General features: G+C 43.4%; 2 protein-coding genes across 2 annotated transcripts in view; one reads left to right on the forward strand and one right to left on the reverse strand.

Moving 5' to 3' along the window:
• The window catches only part of GLRA3 (glycine receptor alpha 3), a 137,913-nt gene that overhangs the window by 50,366 nt on the left and 62,612 nt on the right, over nucleotides 1-24,935 (forward strand). The gene's annotated exons all lie outside the window — the stretch shown is intronic.
• On the reverse strand, nucleotides 19,219-21,057 carry LOC149524531 (endogenous retroviral envelope protein HEMO-like). Its single transcript, XM_089777911.1, is given in 1 exon segment — nucleotides 19,219-21,057. A coding segment is annotated over 1 exon segment (1,833 nt). The 5' UTR covers nucleotides 21,052-21,057.

Consider the following 24,935-nt stretch of genomic DNA (forward strand, 5'->3'; position numbering starts at 1 on the left):
GAGTGGGCATTTATTCATAAAAAACACAACAGTAGCATGTGTTTTCAGTGTAATTTTGCCATTCTGGCCACAGAGCTTGTGTAACTTTGAGCCTTAAATTTGACTAAAAGGCTTCATCTCACATGGTGCTGGGCACTGTGGCCCTCATCCAACAAAGCACTTTTCTAGCAGTACTTTGATGCAGAGTGGTTTACTTCGCACATTTTAGATCACAACCCCCATAACTTAAATGCAGGTAGTCTTCCGGATTCAACGCACTATAGAAATTCTTTTAATTCTTCCTTTCCTCTAGTCTGAAAATTTAATCTTTTCCTTCTGGAAGAGCAAATAGAAACATTACTTTTGCAGTTTATAGGTTGATCTTGCACTAGGTTTGAAATTTGTGCTATTTATCTTTCCATATTCTTTATTGTGATCCTGTTTCTGCAGTCCTTAGCCTAGGTCACCGAGTCAGACACAGACAAAGGTCTTTCAAATACTACTGGGCCAGCAGCTGCTCAGTTTGTTACATGAACAGATTAATCTATGCAAATCCCCTTGCTGAACCTGCATTCTAATCTGCCAGTTTCATTTTATTTTCCTTTTCAAAAAAAGACATATCATATATTCTTCACATACATAAAGGCTGCATCTAGACTGGCAAGTTTTTCTGCAAAAGCATCTGCTTTTGCGGAAAAACTTGCCAGCTGTCTACACTGGCTGCTTTGAATTTGCTCAAGATCACTGATAATCTAATGTAAGATTGTCAATGTTCTTCCACAAATGGGAGAGAGTTCCATGACTCTTTCATTCAGGAAAAAGCCCTCTTGTGCAAATGCTTTTGTGCAAGAGGGCCAGTGTAGACAGCTGAGAATCGTTTTGTGCAAAAACGCCCCAATGACGAAAATAGCAATCGGGGATTTCTTGTGCAAAACCGCGTCTAGATTGGCACGGACACTTTTCTGCAAAAAGTGCTTTTGCGCAAAAGCGTCCGTGCCAATCTAGACGCTCTTTTCCACAAATGCTTTTAACGGAAATATTATCTTCACTAACACAGTAGATACAACACTGAGAGCTAATATATGGTATTTGTATTGGACACTGTGGGTACGTCTACACAGCAGCGTTATTTTGGAATAACTGCTGTTATTCTGAAATAACATAGTACTCATCTACGTTATACACCTTTATATCAAAATTATGTCAAGCTGGAGGACTACTTACTCTGACTCATGGTAACCCTCATTTCACGAGGAGTAAGGGAAGTCACAAGAAGAATGTTTTTCCTTAGACTTCGTGCTGTGTAGACTGCCAAAAGCCAAACTAATCTCTTCTGACTTCAGCTACACAATTGACGTAGCTGAAGTTGCGTAGCTTAATTTGACTTTAGCCCTGCAGTGCAGATGTACCCTGGGATTCACATTTTTGAAAGAATCAAATCATGTTGACGATATCTTCTTTTTTTACATCCTAATAGTTTTTTTAAATGTTTTGTATCAGATAAAGTTATCAGTGACCATTAATACATTATTTGCACGATAATGCATCTGTGTTGTTCTCAGCATTACTGAATAGAGTAATAAGTGTCTTTTACATAGTACCAACATTCATTTTAAAGACCAGTTCAGAACTAAAATATGTTCTCAACTAGGGCAAATCTCCACTCTTTGACAGAAAACATATATATTGTAGATAATCTTTTTATTTTTATCATTGGTAAAATTGCAGACTGATTTCCAGAGATGTGATCTCTGGCATGCTTTGCTAAGGATCTGCTTGGAAAAAGCTTACAGAATCCCTACTCATTTCCACCTCCATTCAACATTGAAAGCACACTGGAAAAATGGCACTATTCTCATTTGTCCAACCTCTGCCTTGCTAGCACTTTTACTTCTTCAGTTTTGTCTCACTGTATTAATTACTTTCCCAATTTCTCTCTCTGATAATTCAATCCCTGATTTAGCCTAATATTTCATATAGGCTCAAATGTTCTAGAGATTTTATCTAAGGACTTACTCCTGTAAAGCATTCAGCACCCTGAACTCCCATTAATTGCAGGGGTAGCAGTGGGTAGATAGTATCTCCTTAAGGCTCAGCCCCTCTTCAAGAGGTTAGGCCTCAAGAGAAAAGGAATGTTAAGCACGTAAGAATAAAAAGGGCAGTTTGTAATAATGTACTAGTGCTCAGTTTGCCATTCGTTAGGTTGGTGAACGTAATATCTTTAAAGAACGGAAAGGTGAGAGCTTGCCATCAGTGTTCTTTTTATAAATTTTTCTAACTCTGTACAGTTAGATAAAGGCCCATGTCTATTTTTCTGGTCATGCCCAGTTTATGTTTGTGCTTAATATAATGAAGAATAGTGCTATTATGTTTGTGCTCAATGTAGGGAAAAATGCATGATGATACATGGGTAATACCACTGAAATCTAAAAAGACTAAGCTAGAAAAAGGAAAAAAATAGAACAAACAAATCAAATGCCTTCTCTGTGAATTGTTTTTTATTTCACCTTTTATTTTTAAATATCTAAAGCAGTAAATGTATGTTCTCCATTAGTGATTAGCGTTAAAGAGGAAAGATGGCCAAAGGTTAGCTGCCCTAACACAGAACTTGAGGTCAAGTCTCTAGTGTTTCACAGGCTTCCTGAGTGACTTTAGGCAATTCATTTAGCTTCTCTATATGTTTGTGAAATTGGACTCACGGGACTTCCTTGCCTCACAGGGGTGCTATGAGGATAAACGCAATAGAGATTGTGAGACAGTGATGGACACCATGGGTACATCTAGACTACAAGACCTCTTTCGAAAGAGGCTTTTTCAAAAGAGCGCTTTCAAAAAAGCCTCTTTCAAAAGCGATCATCTAGACAGCCACGAGGGTTTCAAAAAAGCGAGCAATCTGGTTGCTCTCTTTCGAAAAAGCCTTGTTTGCAGTCAAGAATACATTTTTTTGAAAGAGCTCTTTTGAAAAAAGGCATTCTTCCTGGTAAAAGTAGGTTTTGAAAAAAATGCCATATTCTTTCAATTTAATTTCGAAAGAATGCGATGGCAGTCTAGACGCAGGTGAAGTTTTTTTGAAAAAAGGCCACTTTTTTCGAAAAAAACTCAGTAGTCTAGACATACTCCATATAAGTAACTACCACAGGTGTTACTAAGAAGTACAAAAACTAACATGGGTTTATCATCCAGGGATTAAATAGATCCACCTCTACTGTAGATTAGATCTTTTACATGTTGTATGAGGCCCTTTCTATAATGTTACATTGTTATAGTTTTCGTGTGTGACCTTTTGACTGTATATATCACTGTCAATGATTTGTGGTAACCTGCACACAGGCTAATTCAGTGTATTATCTTGTTTTTGACTAGCAGCTGTTTTTATTCTAATATATATTTATAGTTTTTATTGTACCAAGCTGTCAAAACATTCTTTTAATTTATGAATCACAATGATACCAGTGTCAAAATTATGCATGTGAAAATGAAATCCAAAGGAAATGATTTTTCAGATGTCTTTGACATAGCTGTCTTTGTGTGTATATTTAGCTAATGGGTGTTAATCTCATCTTGATGTATGGGGATTTTTGCCTTTAACTCCTATTAGCGGTAATAGGCATTAAACCCATAAATCCCCCTCCATCAAGAATATACCCTTTAGCCTTCATTTTTGCAAGAACCTACAATTTACCAAAACCCTATTAACACAAAAAGCTACAGAACTTAGAGTAATGTTAAAGGTGAATCTAAAAATAAAAAAGCAATGACATTCAGAGACTGTTTCTCTTTGCTTATGCACATATGGTGGAAAAGCTTATCAATGCCTACACTCCCCTTTGCATGAGTAGTACTAGGGTGACCTCTCTGAACTCTACTCCTCTGACAAGTTTGGTTTACCTTAAGTTCATTTTAAAATTTAACTTAGATTTTATGTCTTCAATTTATTCTATTTTCTTTTTTAAAATTATACGTTAGCCTTCTGGACATTCCATTTGAGTAGCTAGACAATGTGGAAAAGATGTATAATTTTGAATAAACTCTTTTCTTTCATAAGCATTTCTTTTCAAAATGAAATTCTTAGGGTGTACATAAATGTGATTGTTATGACTTCAGGAAGAGGTGCTATCATTACAGTTTTAAGGCTTTCTAAGTGCTACTATAATCAGTGTGTCTTTGAAGCTGCTCCAATTCTTGGCACACGCTGATAAATCCTTGAAGGCCTCATGGTATGGATAATATATAATCCACACATTTATCACAAGATAGGAAATAGATCATTTTGATAGATCTGATCAGATACTAGGGCTGTGTCCACATTGGCAAGATTTTGCGCAAAAGCAACTGCTTTTGTGCAAAATCTTGCCACCTGACTACACTGGCCTCGAGTACTTGTGCAAGAACATTGACATTCTAATATATAAAATCAGTGCTTCTTGAGCAAATACTCTGACACTCCTGCTCAGGGATAAGCCCTCTTGTGCAACTGTTCTTGCGCAAGAGGCCAGTGTAGACAGGCAACGTTAATTTCTTGCGCAAGAAAGCCCGATGGCTAAAATGGCCATCGGAGCTTTCTTGCACAAGAAAGTGTCTACACTCGCACGGATGCTTTTGCACAAAAGCACATCTCTTGTGCAAAGGCACATGCCAGTGTAGACACTCTCTTGCACAAATACTTTAATGCAAAAACTCTTGCGTTAAAAGTATTTGCGCAAAATTATACCAGTGTTGACGTAGCCTAGGATGTACAGGTTGAACCTCTGTAGTCCAGCACTCTCTAGTCTGTCAACATCCGTGGTCTGGCATAATTTTAATTAGCTGGATGTCCGCTTATCATGGGTGTGGCCAAGTTTCCTGCTATCCCATAAAGTTTGTTTATAGCCATCAACCCTGGCTCTCAGTGTGCTGTTATTTAGCTTTAATTTATCCCTACATGTGTTAAGAGCCCAGTAGGCAATGGAAGTGTTGTTAATGCTTCTAGACAATATTGACCTCCTGTGGCTCAGCAAATTTTCTCATTTGACACCAAGCAGGTCCAAAGAATATCAGACTAGAGAGGTTCAACTTGTACTGGAATGGACTACCGTGCAAAAGTTGAATGTGAACCTATACTTTGTGACTTAGAGGTGATTCCTTTTTTAAATTCCTAAAAGCTATTCAGTTTTGCTGCTGTCCAGTCTTCTCATCTCTCCCCACAACTGGAGAATGCCTCAGTTCTTTTGGTGTTTCAGGTGGTCTCTTCTCCCACATGAGGCCAGAAAGCAAGTAGGTAGATAGGGACAAGGAAAACAGCTTCAGTGGAACTTGCTCAAAATTCTGTTTTTAGAGGGGAAGTCAAAGAATTCTTGGCATACTAAAATCATCAATTTACCATCTTCCCCAACTTCTACTAACTCTCTCTGTGTACTATCTATGACCCCACATTTGGCTTGTTGTCCTGTTGTTTGGCTATATTACATGGTAAATGTATTCTTGTGAGTCTGGAGCAATTTGTCTTACATATGAATTATTAACCTTCAGAAAAGGAAATAACTTTGGAAATACTGCCAACACAACAATAAGTTTAACACTAGTAGTTGTTACAATGATACTGTGAATATATCTGGGCTTGTATTATTTGAGCAAAACGTTCTAATGGAAAATACTGAAAAGCACATTCAGGCATGGTTAGGTGACAAATAGTAAAAAGTTTGTAGAAACTATCTATACTTAACCTCTTGATTTAAAAGACGTATGGTAAATGATTATTCATCTGCTTTTTATAATGATATTGCAATAAGTAACTGGAGAGGGGGAAATCAGTTTTGTGGGAGAGTCTGAACCAAAATATGGGTAGAGTCTGAACCAAAATATATTTGTACTATTTCTTCACTGCCTTATTTCAACTATAAAATTATATTTTAAAAAACCTTGCTCTCTTTGTATAACAAACTATCCCATGTTTCTTTTTGTGCTTATAAAAAAGTAGCCTTTACACTGTTTGAAAATATATATATTCGTGGCTCAAAATTTAACTTTACAGTAACAGAAGAAAGCTGATTTATTGTCAAAATAGGATTAGTTCTGGATGAAGTGTCATGGCCTGTATTACTGTTTAATGGAATGCAGTGCTACTACATGTGGGCTCTAGAGTCAAGATGCAAGCTCTCAGCAGAGTTAGCAGGGGTTGGAGTGTTCAGCTGTTAGGAAGGAAAAAGTACCTGACATCCATATGATCTTTTCAGAGTGAATGTTGATGGCCTCCAATGCTACATCCAAGTCGTGGTAGACTGGAGGCATAAATGAACTTGAAAGGGAATCCTCTGAACTGTCATTCATGTTAAAATTCGACACTTACCAACAAGGACTTAACAAGTCTTTGAACTTTCTCACCCATTACCAAGACAGTTTCCCCAATTATCACCTGTAATACCATTAACTCACAAACATCCCACTCTCCCTACCTTTAATATCAGCAATTCACAGACACTTACCTTCCTTCCTCCCCCTTCCCACCCCCCCCGCATCCCCCTTCTGTTCTGCAATGTGATTTGTCCTTTTCATATTTGTTCATTTTTTTAATTGTATCCTTTGGTATATATGGTTGTGACTACTTTCTTCCACTATTTGATCTGAGGAAGTGGGTCTGGCCCACGAAAGCTCATCATCTAATAAACCATCTTGTTAGTCTTTAAAGTGCTACATTGTCCTGCATTTTGGAGGCATAAATGTAACTGAAGATAAGGTGTAAGGGACACTACAGTAATAGGGACCATCCAAGAACCAAGGCAAACAGATAAATACACCATCTTTTAGATGCGCACTTAATGCATTGAAATAGTTTTTGATGGCTTTCTTTAATATCACACACACACACACACACAATGGTTAGTTTAGCTTTTAGGTACTGTCTTTGATAGTATGTGTTGAACATGGTGTTGTATACATGACATTCATTGTCTTATTAGACGTGCATGGATAAAATACATATGTTGTGGTTTGGGGACGAGGTAACATTGGTTTCATGTTTTTGTTTGCTTTAATTTGCTTTCTAAATATTAGTTTTAAAAATGGAGAAAAGTACAAATCCAATATGCCTGTGAGCTCAGACAGTTGAATTTACACCTTAACTTTCCTATTTCATTTTATATAACATTACTTCCACGTTATAATATTGCCTATATTGTGGCTGATAAAGCTTCTCAACTTAGTAGACATATTAGTATTTTATAGATGAAAAGCGATACATGTTAATTGTTGTTATAGTCTATGCCATCTGAAAACATTTCAAGTCTGACAGCCATATTAGACAGTGTGTAGTATGTATACTAAACCCATTTGCAAGTGGTCAGCGAGGGCTTGATGAGCTTGAAAGAAAGCTATGTCTTTTCTCCCCACTCCTGTCTTCGTCATGGTGCCTTTCAGCTCAGAAAAGCTCAACCTTTTACCTACCCACATGTACCTTAAGATGTGAGAGCAGCAGTATCTTTATCAGTGACTACTCATCACCCGCCAGTGCTTTTAAAGCTACCACTTATACACTGAGAAATGTGGCAAAAGTGCATGTAGACATAGACATTTTGTACATTATATATGCTTATGCACACTGTCATATAAATGTTTACTAACCCTTGCCACTATTCTTCAAAATTAAAACCACTGTAAAAGCTGCTGTCCTATTTCAGTTTTAGCTCAATTAACCCAAGCATGCTACTGAACGATTTTAGCATAATGCATTGGGAGTTATAAACACACAACTTCCATTAACAAGTATTCATACTGTGATAAAAATATATTCCCAGACATCCCAGAAAAGTCTTTGCCACATTTATTATTACTACTACATACTGCTTTCTGATTATGCAACTGATAAAAATATCTATCCTTGGCTTTAACCAACATTTATAATACCATGCTTGTAACTAATACATCCAGCAACTTACATTATGAGACAGCCATAAACAACTAATTGAGACACCACAAAGGAAATATTCCTATTTCCAACAAAGGAACAGAAAAATGAAGCAGGAATAGAATGAAATGGAATCAACAAAAGCAAACCCATCTATTCTGGGTAAGGTTTCTTAGTGTATCTACACTGCAGGATTTACCTCAAAATAAGCTACTCAAATTGAGCTACATCAATTGAATATCTTATTTTAAAATAGCTTATTTCGAAACAGGGAGCATCTACACAGCATTTATTTCAAAATAGAGCACTCTTCTCTGACTTCCCTTACTCCTCGTACAATGAGGGTTACAGGAGTCCGAGTAAGAAGTAAGGGCCCCCCCAGCAGACCAGGGAGACGCGGAGCAGCTTTTCTCGCCCCGGAGGATGCGGGCGGCGGGATTGTGGCGCATCTGGGCGGTCCTGCCGCCCGCGTCCTCCGGGGCGAGAAAAGCCCCGTTCGTAACTACGGATCCAACGTAAGTCGGATCCGCGTAAGTCGGGGACTGCCTGTATCTCTAAAGTACTGTTGTGATGAATGCCCTAAGGATAGGCTGTACAGAGAAGCATGTTCTCAAAGATGATTGGCATTAGTCATAACTAGTTACTGTGTTGCAGATTTGGTATGACAATTAAAGATAAGTACTCACCAATCAGCTGTTATGCTGAATCTCTGACAGATTAATGAGTTATAATTAATAGTGAACACATCTTCTGCAACTTCCTGTCACAAAATTGTGATTACTCTTACCATAGCTTCAGACTTCTAATAAAGCAAAGATATGATCCACCACAAAGAGAAGTCCCATTGCTAGGAATTCCTTGCCATAATATATGCTTTCAAAAAGATCAGGCAACAAGATGAACAATCCCTCCCTCTCACAAAAGACAGAGAGCCAAATTAGGGTAATACAAATAATAAATAATGCCTGGTTGCGCTAGTCCAGGAAACCATGCTACACACAGCACACACTCACAAAAAAGACTCTTTTCCCACAAAGAGCTTACAATCTACGTATCAGCCAAGAGATAACAGATGGAAAAGTTCAAGAAAACAATGAAAGAATATCAGTCAGCATGATAGGCAGTAGTCTCAGCACCCCAGAATCATTGCCAAGATTTTCCTGGAATCACACCCACCTGGAGAAATAAAAAACCAAATTGAAAGAGCCAGACGAATACCCAGAAACCATCTACTTCAAGACAGACCCAAGAAAACCAACAATAGAACACCACTTGTCATCATCTATAGCCCCCAACTTAAACCGGTCCAACACATTATCAATAAACTACAACCTATGCTAGAACAGGATACTACACTCCGAGAGGCTCTGGGAGACAGACCCATAGTCTCCTACAGACAATCACCTAACCTCAGGATGATTCTTACCAACAACCACAGGACATACCACACTAATACCAACCCTGGAACTTTTCCTTGCAACCAACCCCGTTGCCAGCTTTGTCCACATATTTATTCTGCTGACATCATTATTGGACCTAACCAAGTGAGTTATAAGATCAAGAATACATATTCCTGCTCATCCAGAAATATAATTTATGCTATCATGTGCCGACAGTGTCCATCTGCTATGTACATTGGACAAACATCTCAGACACTTCGCCAAAGAATCAATGTACACAACATGGATATCACACAGGATAACAAAGAAAAAACAGTTTCTTGCCATTTCAACCAGAAAGGGCATTGTCTCAACGATTTGATTACCTGCATATTGCTTCAAAGACATTTTAACACCAGACTTGAAAGAGAAACCTCTGAACTGTCATTCATGCTTAAATTTGACACTTTACACTGGGGTCTTAACAAAGACACTAATTTTCTAACTATTTACAAAGATAGCTCTCCCAATTATCACCTCTAATATCATTAGCTCACAGACATGTACCTTCCCTCTCCCCCCCATTCCCTCTCTGTTCTGAAATTTGATTTGTCCTTTTTATACATGTTCACTTTTTTGTATTGTATCCCTTTGGTATATATGGTCATGCCTATTTTCTTCCACAATTTGATCTGAGCAAGTAGGTCTGGCCCACGAAAGCTCATCACCTAATAAACCATTTTGTTAGTCTTTAAAGTGCTACATAGTCCTGTTTTTTGTTTCCGCAAAAGGGAGAGATTTGAAGACTTTGTAGGAGGCTATTAAGGTAGCTTTTTGTATATGTTTATCTGGAGTTCCAGGAAAGAAAGGCAGAATAGGAGAAAGCACAAACATGTTTGTTTGAAAATTTAACACCAGGAGGTGGAGATTGGTATCATGAGACACACAGTGCTGAGCATTTATGGTTCACTAGTAAATGAGAGATAAAAGATAGAGAGAGGGATAGACGGTAACAGGCATTCAAAATAAAAACAAGTAGTTTATGTTTGGTGTGACAGAGGTGGGGTGATGTGCTCTAGTTCACTCTGAGTAATAACTTAGGGTATATCTACACTACAGCACTAATTTGAACTAACTTAATTCGAATTAGTTAATTCAAAATAAGCTAATTTGAAATAACGCATCTAGACCTAAAAACTAATTTGAATTAGCATGTCTACATTGAGTGGACCCTGAACTGAAGTTAAGGCTGACCAGAACCAGTGCCGGCAGGGCATCAGGTTAGGACTTAGAGTGTGGAGCTGCTGCCTCAGGCTAGCTGAGGGCTGTGCTTAAAGGGACCCAACCCCCACCCCGGACAGACAGTTCTCAGGGTTTCCCGCTTGCTTGTCTACCTCGATGAGGGACAGCAAAGCAGTCCTGGCTTGGAGTGCCCTGAGTGCCCACACTCGGCACATCACAGCACTCGGCCATCAGCCCGGCTGCACTTGCCATCTGGAGGGAGTTAATCGGGGGACTGTCAGGATCCAAGAGGCCCTGCAGGAGAGCTTCCACCCCGAGGAGCCTGAAGAGCCATCCCAGTCCTCCCCATCGGGGGCTCGTACCCCATTCCTCCCTCACCTCCTTCCACTTACCCACCCCAACCCCCCCTTCCTGATGTAAAAAATAAAGGATACGTGTGTTCAAAAATAGAAACTCTCTTTATTTAACAAAACTGGGGGGGGGGGGAAATTAACCTCTGGAGAGAGGGGAAGAGAGAGGGTGACAGAGGGGAGGGGGAAACCGGGGGGAGAGGGAGCGGGAAGGGGGAAGCCAGGGGAAGAAGGAGGAGGGGAAGTATAAAACTATGGTATCATATCTTCAGTATTGTGTACAGATGTGGTCTCCTCACCTCAAAAAAGGTGATATTTTGGCCTTGAAAAGGGTTCAGAAAAGGGCAACTAAAATGATTAGGGATTTGGAACAGGTCCCATATGAAGAGATGCTAAAGAGACTGGGACTTTTCAGCTTAGAAAAGAGGAGACTGAGGGGGGATATGATAGAGGTCTATAAAATCACGAGTGGAGTGGAGAGGGCGGATAAAGAAAAGTTCTTCATTAGTTCCCATAATATAAGGACTATAGGACACCAAATTAAATTAATGGGCAGCAGGTTTAAAACTAATATGCGAAAGTTCTTCTTCACACAGCACATAGTCAACCTGTGGAACTCCTTGCCACAGGAGGCTGTGAAGGCTAGAACTATAACAGAATTTAAAGAGAAGTTAGATACATTAATGGAGGTTGAGTCCATAGAATGGTATTAGCCAGGGGGTAGGAATGGTGTCCCTGGCCTCTGTTTGTGGAGTTGGATGGCACGAGACAAATTGCTTGGTCATTGACTTAGGTCCATCCTCTCCGGGGTACCTGGTGTTGGCTGCTGTTGGCAGACAGGCTAAAGGGCTATGTGGACCTTTGGTCTGACCCAGTACGGCCATTCTTATGTTCTTATGTTCTAAGTTCAGGGATCAAGGTCAGGGGTCTCATTGGACCAACTTGATTTTCTTGGAAACCTGCTCCTGGGTTCACATGTGGCCTTTGGTAGCCAGGCTGGCAGCTATCCTTCCCTAGACGGCCGCATTCCTGTGCCTAGTGCAGAGATCATGGACATTGGAGGCCTCCCCCCAAACCTCAATGAGGTCCGCAATCTCTGCACTAGACCAGGCAGGTGCCCACCTTTTGCAGACCCGGGCAGGATCGTATGAGCTGCCAGCCAGGTCCTGGGAAGAGGCGGAGGGCTGGGTGGCAGGGGGTGGCTGGCTCATCCCGTGCCAGGTGTAGGGTCTTCTGGTTGGATGCTGGCAGGCTTGCAACTGGCACGGGCACTGTGGGCACACCGTGCCCCTTTAAGGGCTCTGGGGCCGGGAGGGGGGCAGAAGAGTTTCCCTGGCTTGGCCCAGAGTGGCCACTAGGGAAACCTGGGAAGGGCTAGCCTCCAACTAGTTCAAATTAAGTGGCTACACAGCCCTTAATTTGAACTACTTAATTCAAACTAGGTGTTACTCCTCGTAGAATGAGGTTTTCCTAGTTCGAATTAAGCGCTCTGCTAGTTCGATTTAAATAGCGGTTTGCATGTGTAGCCCCATTAAAGTTAATTCAAACTAACAACTGTTAGTTCTAATTAACTTTGTAGTGTAGATATACCTTTAGGCTACGTCTACACTGGCATGATTTTCCGGAAATGCTTTTAATGGAAAAGTTTTCCGTTAAAAGCATTTTCAGAAAAGCGCATCTAGATTGGCAGGACGCCTTTCCGGAAAAGCACTTTTTGTGGAAAAGCGTCCGTGGCCAATCTAGATGCGCTTTTCCACAAAAAAGCCCCGATCATCATTTTCGCGATCGGGGCTTTTTTGCGGAAAACACTACTGTGCTGTCTACACTGGCCCTTTTCCGGAACAGGTTTCCGGAAAAAGACTTTTGCCCGAATGGGAGCAGCATAGTTTTTCCGGAAAAGCACTGATGATTTTACATTAGATCGCCAGTGCTTTTCCAGAAATTCAAGCGGCCAGCGTAGACTCTGGCAAGTTTTTCCGGAAAAGCGGCTGATTTTCTGGAATAACTTGCCAGTGTAGACACAGCCTTATAGTGCAAGTAGTCCTATAAAATCCAGTGGGACTGCTGTCCAAATAAACTACTATCTAACATGAATAAGGCTATCAGAATCTGACCAATAATTTCATAAGAAAGCAGCCAGTGCAAAACAAGTTCTATACTTGGAGCTCTGACATTAGAAAAGAGCAAAAACAACCGTTCTTGCTTTCCCATGATAAAAGCAGCCCAATGGGCAATCATTGGTGATTTGCTGCCAATGGGAGCTGTTGTCCGCTGTACCTGCAGAGGTGCAAGTAAATACAGTGTTTTGGGAGCACCCCAGGGACTATCCCTTGCAGACTGGTCTTGCCTACAAGCTGTTATTTGCCCACCCCTTTCCTAAACAGTAACAGCCACAGCCTTAGAACTGTAGCCCCCAGGGTTGAACTACACAACCCCATCCCTTAAGGATAGTAGAGGCTGGGGGAGCTGTGCTTCCCAAGGTATTGTGTAGAGAGAAGGTGCAGGTCACTGAAAGGAGGAAAAGCTATCACAAGAGATGTCAGGGGTCATTCCAGACAACTTGTTATGGCCAGCTGCAAAATCAGATAGCCACCCCCTTGCCAGCAGCGACCAGCTGAGCAGGAGAGAATTTGGGCAGGTTAGCTGTCCAGAGGAGACAGACAGCTCCCCCTCCAAAAACTGTACCAGCCCCCTCGGATGGGCCACCCCCACCACATTAATGGAGGAGCCACAGCCAAACCAGCATCACCCTCACCACAACAAGCAGCCCATTAACTACCCATCTCCCATCCCTTTGCCCTGAGCCCCCTAACCTGATTCCTACACCCACTCTGCCCTGAGACCCCCTCTTCCGAGAGCTCCACCCTCTATCTTGACTCCTGTACCCCTATCCTTGGCCCTCAGCCCCCCACATCTTCCACCTCCTGCCCTGACTGCCGCATCCCACACCTCCATCCTGGCTCCCCACAAACACTTGAGCAATTCAAAGTAAATCTTCTAGTAACTAATAATAGGTAAAAAATTCAATATATATATTTACAATTAAGTGGTTACTGCTGTTTAGCAGTCTGCCTGCCTTGTCCTCAACTTGCTTCCTCTACAGAGTGACACTTGTTGTGGACTGTATTTGTCTTGTAAATCAATTTTTTGAAGGATCCACTTGTTTTTTAGCAACTTGTCAGAAAACGCCACACAGTCAAAGGCAAAATTCACTCTCAGCCTTCATGGGAGAAATACTGATACACGATTTTTCAGGTGACCAAACTGCATTCATTACTGAAAGGACATGTCCAACAGGGGCTATGGTGCCTGGTACAAATTGAACTCATCTGCCTTTGCCAGATCTGATTATTCTACTGTCTTATTGTCCATCTTTTGAAAAATGTTCCACCATCTTTCAGAAATGGGGGTTTTCTGAGTGTTCGAGTCAGACATGTGACAGGGTATTATTGGGTTTGCATTTGTCCATTTCTTAAAAAATCAGTTCTCATCTAGTGTCATATCATCTAAGGTGGGAAGTCGTGTGTGGCAAAGGCAAGACTGCTTTGTACATCATCCCACATCAGCATCCTTCTGTCAAGAACCACAAAAGTTTTCTGTGCACTCAAAGACATGTTTTCAGTATTTAAGCTACTTCAGAGATGTTGAATAAAAATTCAACTGCCTTGTAAAATTCATGTTCCTTAATTTCCCCACCCTCAACCAAAGACTGCAGCACAGTGCTTGTGTATGATGTGATAAGCCTTTCTCCAAGCCTCATGCTAAATTATTTTGTGTATCAGAAGTTTCACAGGGTAAAGAAGAAAACTCAATAATGGTTGTTTTAGACTCATAGACTCATAGACTTTAAGGTCAGAAGGGACCATTATGATCATCTACTCTGACCCCCTGCACAGTGCAGGCCACAAAATCTCACCCACCCCTCCTAGAATAATCCTCTCACCTATATCTCAGATATTGAAGCCTTCAAATACTTCGAAGACCCCAAGATGCAGAGGAAGGCGAAAAACCTCCAGGGTTTTACCCCACCAGAGGCAGTATCTAAGGACTGTGTGCAGCCCAGGGGTAGCTCAGGAGGTAGGGAGCAGGTAGGAGCTGTGTATGGCCAAGTGGCTCTGTGCAAACAGGAGGCTACTTCAGCGTTTATAGAAGGGGTATCTAGAGGCTGTGTGCCAGGAGGGATTTGTGGTTCCCACCCTATTCTTAGAGCTTTGCCAGCTATGGATCCGGGTCCCCCACCACTGTGGCTTTTACCAGCTGTGTGAGCAAAGGGGGTTGGGAACCGAGGGGCAGTTTCAAATCCCTGTACTGGATCAGCAGTAGGAGAGGACCAAACAGCACTCTTGCCTGTACCATGGCCCCAGACAGATGAGCAGCTGCCACACCCTGCCCGGCTCTGGCTTCCCACCTCTGAACTGTGCCCTGCACTTCCACTGAAGTTTAGGGGGCAACATCCCCAGTGCCCCCCAACTTTGCCCATGGGGTTGAGGGCTTCTGCTGCATGGGGAGTGTCAGGGATCCAGGATTCATTCCTGGCTTCAGTTTGGGGGGGGGATGGGAATTGGGACTTCAGCCCCTTAGTTCCTGCTTTCAGCCCTGCAGAGGTTGCCAATGGATAAATTATACTTATAAAATTTGCAGATGGAATGAAGCTGGAAAGGGTTGCAAGCAATTTGCAGGACTAGAGAAGAAAATTGCTGAAGAATTGGTTTGAAATTAACAAGATAAAATGCATTCTAGATAAATGCAAAGTTCTTCAGTTAGGAAGGGAAAAATCTGATGCACAATTACAAAATGAGGAATAACTGACTATATGTTAGTACAGCTAAAGAGGAATGAGGAGTAATCGTGAACTACAAATTGAATGAATTAGCATGATGATGTATTGGCAAACATCTGATATCACCAAGCTTTATTAATGGGAGTGTTGTATGTATAAGACATGGGAGATAATTATCCTGTTCTACCCAGCACTGGTAAGGGCTCAGCTGGACTAGTGTCCAGCTGCACTTCAAGAAAGATATGGACAAGCTAGGAGTCCAGAGGAAATGCACCAAAACCACAACCCACATGACAAAAGATTTAAAACACCTGACCTCTAAGGAAAGGTTAAAAAAAACTGGCCATGTTTAGTCTTGAGGAAAGAAAACTGAAGGTGACCTGAAAATAGTCTTCAAGTAAATGAAAGTCTGTTACAGAAAGACTTCTGATTAGTTACTCTTCATGTCTGCTGAAGTTTGGACAAGAAGTAACAGGCTTACTCTACATCAAAGGGAATTTAGGTAACATTTTAGGAAAAATGTTTCTAACCATAGGGGGAGTTAAGTTCTGGAAAGGCCTCCAACCAGGCTGTAGAATCCCTGTCAGGGAGAGGAGGGTTGAACAAGTTGAACTGGCCTGGAGTGTCTAGGTTTATGAGGTATTGCTGCAATAAAGGGAGTTGAATTTGATGACTTTTTGAGGTCCCCTCTAGCCCTACATTTGTATGATTTGCATTTATGATTCAGTACTTGAGGATTATGTTGCTTCCCAGGGAAGCATCGTGCTACCATAGGCTACTTCTGATGCACATTTTGCATGAGAGCCCTCTTTAAAATACTTGAAGCAAAAGGCCCTTTTTCTTATCCAATGCTCCCCTCAACAAAAATGGGAGAGATTTATCTGGTCCTTGTTCTCTATAATTAATCAATTGAGTTGATAAGAGGAAAGTATCTTCATTTGACTGCTGTTGCTACTTTATTTATTTCTTCATTGTTAACCATTAACAGAAATGAGGTTCTGAGCGCTGAGAGCAGTGAAACAAATTTAAGTTGGTGCTGTGCTCACCCACAGCATCAGCGCACATGGAAGTGTATTACATTTGGATAGCAAGTAAAGGGTTGTAGTTTTGTCCAACCACGCATAAAGCATGTTAGAACTCTGTCTTGCATTTTGCAGCCAGTATCCATAGCAGAGGAAGATGTGGCGTGGAGGTATTTCTCAAGTGCAGCAATCTTTGAAGGCAATCAGATGCTGTCTTTGATACTGAGAATCAGAATGATACTGGGAGCATCAGTAGACCACACACGAGCATAGAAGCTATAACATACTCTGATATAAGTTGTAACATTCAATACTCCCTGAATCAGCTCTGATCGGCCAGCCAGTGTGGCAGCAACACTGGGCTTCTTCCATTGTTCATGGCATTTCTTTACTGCAAGTTAATTAATACATGAGGGTATGTCTACGCTACAGTGTTAAGCTAATTTGAATTAATGCATCTGCACACAAAATGCAGTTCAAATTAGCATTTTGCTAATTCAAAATACTTCATCCACATTGACCGGGCACAGAATTGGATTTAAGGCCAGCCAGAACCAGATCAGGCAGGTCATCAGATCAGGAGTGTCTGTGTGTGGCTGCTGCTTGAGACTATCTGACACCTGTGCTTAAAGGAACATCCCCCTCTGACCTCCTCGGGCAGTCGGTTCTCAGGTGTCTCTGCTTGCCTGCCTGCCTCGATGAGGGATAGCAAAGCATTTGTGTCTCTGCGTGCTCTGCTTGCCTGGCTGCACTTTCTGCAGGCTGCCATTCCAGAGGTCCATCAGAGGGCTGTCAGTATCCAGGAGGCCCTGCAGGAGAACTTCCACCCTGAGGAGCACTAAGAGCCTCCCTGGTGTGCCCCACTGGGGGCTTGTGCCTCATTCCTCCCTCCTTCCACTTACCCCTCCCTAACTCCCCTTCCTGATGTCAAATAAAAACACATTTCTTGCCAAAAACAAACTCTCTTTATTGACCAAAACTGGGGTGGGAATGAGGTTGGGAGAGGGGAGGGAGAAACCTGGGAGGAGGGAGCTGGAAGGGGGAGGCAAGGAGAGGAAGGGGGAGGAGAAGCTCAAGGTTGTGGGGTCTTGCCAGACCAACTTGATTTTCATGCAAACCTGCTCCTGGATTTGCATGTGGCCTTTGGTGGCCAGGCTGGCAGCTTTCCTGCCATAGATGACTGAGTTCCTCTGTCTAGTGTGGAGATCATGGACATTGGGGGCATCCCCCTGTCACCCGACGGTCAGGGCAGTGAGTGGTGTGTGTGTGTGTACTATACACCCAAGACTTCAACTGCTGAGACCAGGGTCCCTTGCAGTGGGCAACCTGGAAGAGGCTGGAGGGTGCCCCAATAAGTGTACAGGGAGAGCTTATTACGCTTCAGATTTTAGCTGCTAGAATTTCATAATTCCTTCGCAGCGGGCAGCCTCGGGGAGACTGAGAAGCGCCCCAACTGAATTTTGCCACCTGGGTGTGACACAAATCCAAACGCCCAGGCTCTCCCTATATCTGTCCCTTTATGACCGGCTGAAGTTCTTTTAAATTGTGCTTGGTTCTATTACAGCAACTGAAGGAGTCAGGTTAAAGCTTAAACAGTTACAGGTTTATTTGAGGAAGCTTATAAATCATGTGGTTGCAATGGCTATTGTTCTATTTCTTAACTGCTGGCAAATAGATAGATAGATAGATAGATAGATAGATAGATAGATAGATAGATAGATAGATAGATAGATAGATAGATCTTAAAAAATATGGTTACAAGGAAAATAAAGATAGGAAATAGAAAATAATGGTACCAAATGACAGCTTAATCTTTAAAGAGCTCTATTCTATGCATGCACTAAAACAAAAGGACACATACAGGTACAATTTTTACCCCTTTCTGCGTCACTCGGTCCCAGCGTGTCAGGCCAGGATCGGTCCCTCAATTCCTCGGAAAGACGAAAATACGAGGTGGGCGTCCCCGTGGACCTCAGGAGGTCAAACACCTAACCCGACCAGCAGGTAAATGGTAGTTTGACACTCAAAGTGAGTGTGTGCTGGGCCCATCTTATATACCCATTGGGTCACATATTTTCTCTTCTTATATACCCATTGGGTCACATATTTTCTCTTTCTTATCTGTAATGCCAATTGATGCTGGTCTGTCTGCTGTGAGACCAGTTCTTACAAGGAAGTTGTGAACTTAATTTACACTTGTAAGAGAGAATTGAGATGATTAAATTTTGAAGTACTGGACATTGTTTTCTCAGTGGGAAATTCCTCTTCCGGGGACTGTGTGTTCGAATCAACATAGGTGCCAGCCGACACTTCTTGCAGCCTCGAGCTTAGCTAATTTCCTTAATCGTTACTCAGAGTCAGAAACTTGCATATCCTGGTCAAAGCAGATCAAAACTTAATGGCTATGCTGATCTTCTTATTGTTCCTTCTCTGCTCTGTATACAGACGATATCTCAGAGGGCAAGCAAGATTGTTTGAGATGGGGGGGGAGGCTGCCTGGCTGCATTCCACCCCCTGATACGACACACTACGTCCCAGGAATGCAAGATGGTGGTTTGCCAGTACCTCTTGCCCACCTTGGAGGAATTTAAAAGTACCCAATGGCCTGATTAGAGGGTTCGGGGTCGAGGAATTGACTGGGATCCTTTCCCAGCGCTGTATATCGAATGTGCGCAGAGGAAACGGCTGTATTAACTAAACATTTTACAACACACAATATTACACAAAAGGCAATTATTACAATCAGAATAATCAGAATAGTGGTTATAATAAAATGCAGAATGGGAGATAAAGAGAGTCCCAGCTGGTGGGCTAACCAGCTCAGCCATGAGAGTTCTCCATCTTTAGTTACAGCATGTAGCACTTTAACTGCATCTTTTATGGCAGACACATCTTGTTCTATCTGCCCTGAATGGTTTACATAAAAACAGCAAGACTGATTGATTACAGCACAAACTCCTCCTTGTTGAGCCAAAACTGCGTCTAATGCAATCCTATTTTGCAGGGCAAAGCGTGCTACAGATTGAATCTGCTCGTTGAGTATGCCTAGAGCATCTGCAGTGTGGTTGAGGGCTATTTCCAGCTGTCCTGAAACATTTACTAAGGCTTGTTCAAGCTCAATTACTCCAAGCCAAGGCCAAAATGCACGGGCAAATGCGTGAAAACCTGAGGGGTGTTCTATGAGAGGGTTTAGGGTGAATTTCCTCCTGGATCTGTGTAGGAAGCTTCCGAGGTTGGTAATACCTGGAGCCGTGATGTGTGGGTGTACTGTTAGTCCTCCGGGCACAGCGTGTCCCAGGGAGCACCGTCCTGTCCAGCCTACTGGCAGGTATTTATAGGCCTTTTCCCCACAAATGAAAAATAGTCCAGGTTCCTTGTTAAGGATAGGGGAATATGGTCCCTTGTACCATCCCTTCCCCAGGGGCTTTTCTTTGGGGGCATGATATGCAGCACAGTAGCTGTTGTAAGTGATGGAGCACTGGAGGGCAATTAATAGGTCCTGTAGGATCTGGTCTGGTCGAAAAAGATTTGCCTTAGCACACTGGCCAGGCAGCAGGCTATTGCTTTTCACCAGTGTAGGGTTATAAATGTATCCAGTGCTAGGGACTATGAAGAGGGAATTATTATGCCAGGTCTTATTTTCTGGGTATTGACTAAAGTTTAGGGGGATAATGGCGGCATTGCTAATGCCAAACAAGAGTCTGTGGCCAAGGGAGACATTGAGAATGTTCCCCCAGCAGTTTAGGGTGTCTTGGTGGGTGTGGCTATCCTGATGTGAATACATATCCCAGGCCCCTGATCCTTTATTAAAAGTTGCAATGTGGGTGCATTGGTGGTCCTAAAAACTACCTAGTTGAGGTCCACTGCCTTCCTTATTCTCGAAACAAATGGGGTACATGTCTGTGGAGATTCCAGTTACATATTCTATTGGCTTACCCCATACCGTCTGTTTCCACTTTCCTTGCCACCCCCTGAGTTCCCCCCGAGAGTCATTTTTAGGAGTGTGGTGGTCGCTGTCGTCAAACCATACCGGCCCCCATCGGAAAACATCACTCTTGTTCCACCAGTCATTCGGGCTGAGAGGGATGAACTCGATTCCTAGTCCAGTGGATGAATTGAGCAAGGTGCACATCCAACAGTTCGTGGCCCCAGCAGCGGAGGCGATGGCTTGAATGGCACCTTTGAGCGGATGTTCTGGTGTAGCAGCAACAGTTGAGATGAGGATGGAAACCATGGCAAGTCGGAGTACCACGTCTTGCTTCAGCTTAGGGTTTCTCACAAAGTTTAGTCTATGGCTAGCAACAGCAATTGCAAGCGTCACAGCAAGGAGTGATGTATATACAACAAGTTCATAGCAGCTTCCCGGATTCAAGTCAGCATTGGGAAGGGTCCATTCTGCTGGAGCACTGTCCGGGATCATTGCCTCAGTTTCCTGGAATAAAACATAAGGTCAGCCGGTCCTGGATACGATCCAAGCCTCAGTAATGGTTATTGGTGTTAGTTCAGCATCGGCAGTGGTCCAGACTCCTTTTCCCTTGTAGGAGTGTAGTACACGTGTTTGTGTCCCCAAGCTGGGGTGCTTGATTACCACCGTGTCTCCAGGTGCATATTTAGGATCCTTGAGTGGTACAGTGGGGCTAGGAGGGGTTCTCCCTGTAGGGAAGAATCCCTTGTGGAGTGGACTGCCCGTAGGGGTCTGCCGGTTGTTTAATCTCTGCACCACAGTATCCAGTCTGTTTCCCCATTTGCCATCCGTAGGCCTCAGGTGGGATTTTAACAGTCCATTCCAGCGTTCGACTATGCCATTAGACTGGGGTCGATACGGGAGGTGGAAAGTCCACTGGACTCCATTGCGGAGGGCCCACTCATTTACCAGCTTGTTTTTAAAATGTGAGCCGTTGTCGGACTGGATTTCTTGGGGCGTTGGGACAAGGGCTATTAAGCGGTTTAGTCCCATGACTGTAGATAATCCTGTTGCCATTCGAGTTGGGTAAGCAAACCCAATTCCTGAGATAACTTCTACTCCAGTTAAAACGTACTTCCACCCTTGCTTACTGGTGGGTAGTGGACCAATATAATCTACTTGCCAGGTTGCCCATAGTACCTTTCCATCTCTCAGTCTGGCAAACCGTTGTCCTTCTGTTATATGTTTCCTGAGCTCAGCACACAGGGTGCAAGCTTGGACCAAATCTCTGGCTTGTTTGTGGGTGATAGGCCACCCCCTGGCATGTGCCTGCCGTACTAGTTCATCGCTTCCTGTGTGTCCCAAGGTTTCATGTAGCCAAATGTACAGGCGATTCCAATCCACCTGAACAGCAGAGATCTGTGCTACTGCATCTGCCAGGTTATTCAGCCGTGCAGTCGGGGTGTTATTCTTTTGGTGAGCTGCCACATGGCCTATGCTCAGTGCATGTTGGGTTGCATGCTGGTATATCCATTTCCAATATTCTACTCCCCAAACAGGCTTTCCTCCTATTTCCCAGTTATTATTTTTCCAGTTAGTTATCCACTGGGTGGCTCCAGCCCATACAGCATAGGAGTCAGTATAGATGGTTCTAGCGCCTGCCGCACAAGCCAGTTTAATTGCTGCCAGCTCTGCAAGCTGGGCTGATCCCTCTATGTTTGTGGTCAGGGGTGTAGCAGATGTGTCTGCTGATACAGCAGCGGCCTTCCCTGTCCACTTTCCTTTCACTAGTTTGGCACTGCCATCTGTGAACCATACTCCCTCGGGTTGTGACGGGTTAAATGGGGCTGCATCCTTAATAGGAGATTGCTGTGGGGGCTGATGGTATTCCTCAGGCATTCCTACCCTCCACAGGGACTCCTTAATCATGGTGGGGTTTTGTGCAGTATCTGCCCCACCTACCCTGTGGTGCAAATAAAGTGCCCATCTCTGTACAGTCATTTTCTGGGCTACGCCTGGTGGCAACTCCTTTCCCTCTAGTATGGGCTTAATGATTGGAAGAGGAGTGTGTAGGGTTATGGTTTGAGCTTGGGTTAGCTCCTCTGTTTCCCTTAGGGCTGTGTAGGCTGCCAGAAGCACCTTTTCATAAGGCAAGTAATTTGATTGTGACCCCTGCCATGACTTTGAGCCAAACTGTATAGGACGACGGGGTACAGTTTCACCTTCCTGCCATAAGGCATGGGACATTCCTGTATTTCCCACGGTAAGGTACAAATGGAATGGGGCATTAGGGTGTATGGGGCCCATGGACTGATAAGTGTATATTTCGTTTATGAGCTGTTTCATAGCTTCCTCATGGTTAGGGCCCCACTCCCACTTAGCATGTTTTCTAAGCAAATTGTACAATGGTCGAGCTATGACCGCAAAACCAGGTACATGTTTCCTCCAAAACCCCAAAATTCCTAGCAATTGTCTCAACTGTGTTTTATCCTCGGGGGATGGTGCTTGGCTAAGTTCCTGTACTGTCTCATTCGGGACCATCCTCCTGCCTCCCATCCAGACAGTGCCTAGGAATTTTACCTCATGAGAGGGGCCTTGGCATTTGTCCGGCGGTAAATCTAAACCAAGACTTTCTAATGTTGTTCTTACTTGATTCATGGCCTCTTGGACCTCATCGGAGGAATCTCCTCCTATTAAGATGTCATCTATGTACTGCAATATTTGGACACTCGGTGGCAGGGTCAGACCGTCTAAGACCCTTGCCAGTGCCCCATGGCAGATTGTTGGGGAATGTTTATAGCCTTGGGGCATACGGGTAAAAGTATATTGAACCCCTTTCCAGGTAAAAGCAAATTTTTCCTGATCTGCAGGTTGCAGGGGAACCATGAAAAACATATCCTTCACATCTAGTACAGCCAACCACTGCTTGTTCCAAGTCTGTATACTGTTTACAATGTCGACCATGCTAGGAACTGCAGCCGTTAAAGGTCCCGTGCTGCTATTTAGTTTTCGATAGTCTATAGTGAGTCTCCATTTCCCATTTGGCTTCTTTACTGGCCATACTGGTGAGTTATATGGGGAGTAAGTGCGAATTAGGATTCCCCGTTTTTCCAAGTCTTTGATTAGTTCAGAGACTGGAGCTATAGCTTCGGCTGGGATACTGTACTGTTTCATTGTTGTTACTGTGGAAGGCGGGAGAGCGGGGGCTTGAGTCAGCAAACTAATCTTGTAGCGAGGGGTGTCTGTATCACCCAAGACAGTCACGTGTGACTTAAGGCCAGCTCCAAAAGCCCATCTTTCTCCATTAATCACTCCCTCCCTTCCTCTTAAGATATCCATGCCAAGTATGTTGGCATTTCCAAGGACTATTTCATGCTTTCGGGGCGGTCTGTGGGATTCTAAGAGAATATCCAATTTTACTTTGACCAGGGGATAAGTTGTAAAGGTACCCCGGTAACTAGTATTTGCTTTCGGCCAGAAGGTGGCAGGCCATGAAAATCTTTCTGCCTAATCATGGATATTTGAGCTCCAGTATCCACCAGAAAAGATACTGTGTGTTTATCATTTACAATTATTTGGATCCGGGGGTCATTGCTGGGATTTTCCTCCCCTTTGAGCTCGTTTATGTGGAGGGGAGGCTGACCCCCACTATTTAGTTTCCCTGGTCGCAGCTAACCGGGGAAAGTGGCAGCTCATGTAGTTGCTGTCGCAGTGTCGTATAAGGGGTGTCTGTAGCAGGAGGGGCACTAGGAGTTATGTTTGCCCCCTCTGAATCAGCTTTCTTAAAAGTGGCCAGGAGCTTTAATCTTCCAGTTGGTAGTCCGTGAATTACATCTCTGGGGTAGCCTAAGGCTAAGCACTGCTTCCAGAGTTTAGTTCGGAGCTCCTTTTCTTCCGGAGTTATCTCACGCCTGGGCTTGAAACCCTCTGGTTTACCTTTGGGGTTTCCTTTTAGCTCCCGCACCTTGACTTTAGCCGGTGGTGCACCGCCTTCCCCAAACTCCCGGAAGTACTGTATCATCATTGTCAGTAACCCTTGATAGGTGATGCCCGGCTACGCTCGGACGGTGTCTCGGAGACTTAGGGACATAGCCTTATGGGCACTGGGTGCTCCCTTCAGAAGCGGTCTGAGTTCATCTAATCGGCCCTTTTGTTCCCAGGGGTTCCCTATCTCCCGCTCGGGGTTGGATTTGATCCGATTCAACAGGCTGATAGTGGCTGCTATTTGCAGGGCCCGCTTAACTTCATCTACATTCGCCCACGGTGTAGTGGTAGGCTCGCCTCGGTCTGCCCAAAAGATTCCTGTAGCCCACCTACAGGCTAAGACCCAGAGAGTTTTTGGGCCTCGGTCGTCTGGGTGGCTGAGAAATACTCCAGCACCCAGATTAAGCCTACTGCAC

Source organism: Pelodiscus sinensis, chromosome 4, assembly GCF_052426305.1.
Source record: "Pelodiscus sinensis isolate ZL-2025 chromosome 4, ASM5242630v1, whole genome shotgun sequence".
Lineage (NCBI taxonomy): Eukaryota > Metazoa > Chordata > Testudines > Trionychidae > Pelodiscus > Pelodiscus sinensis.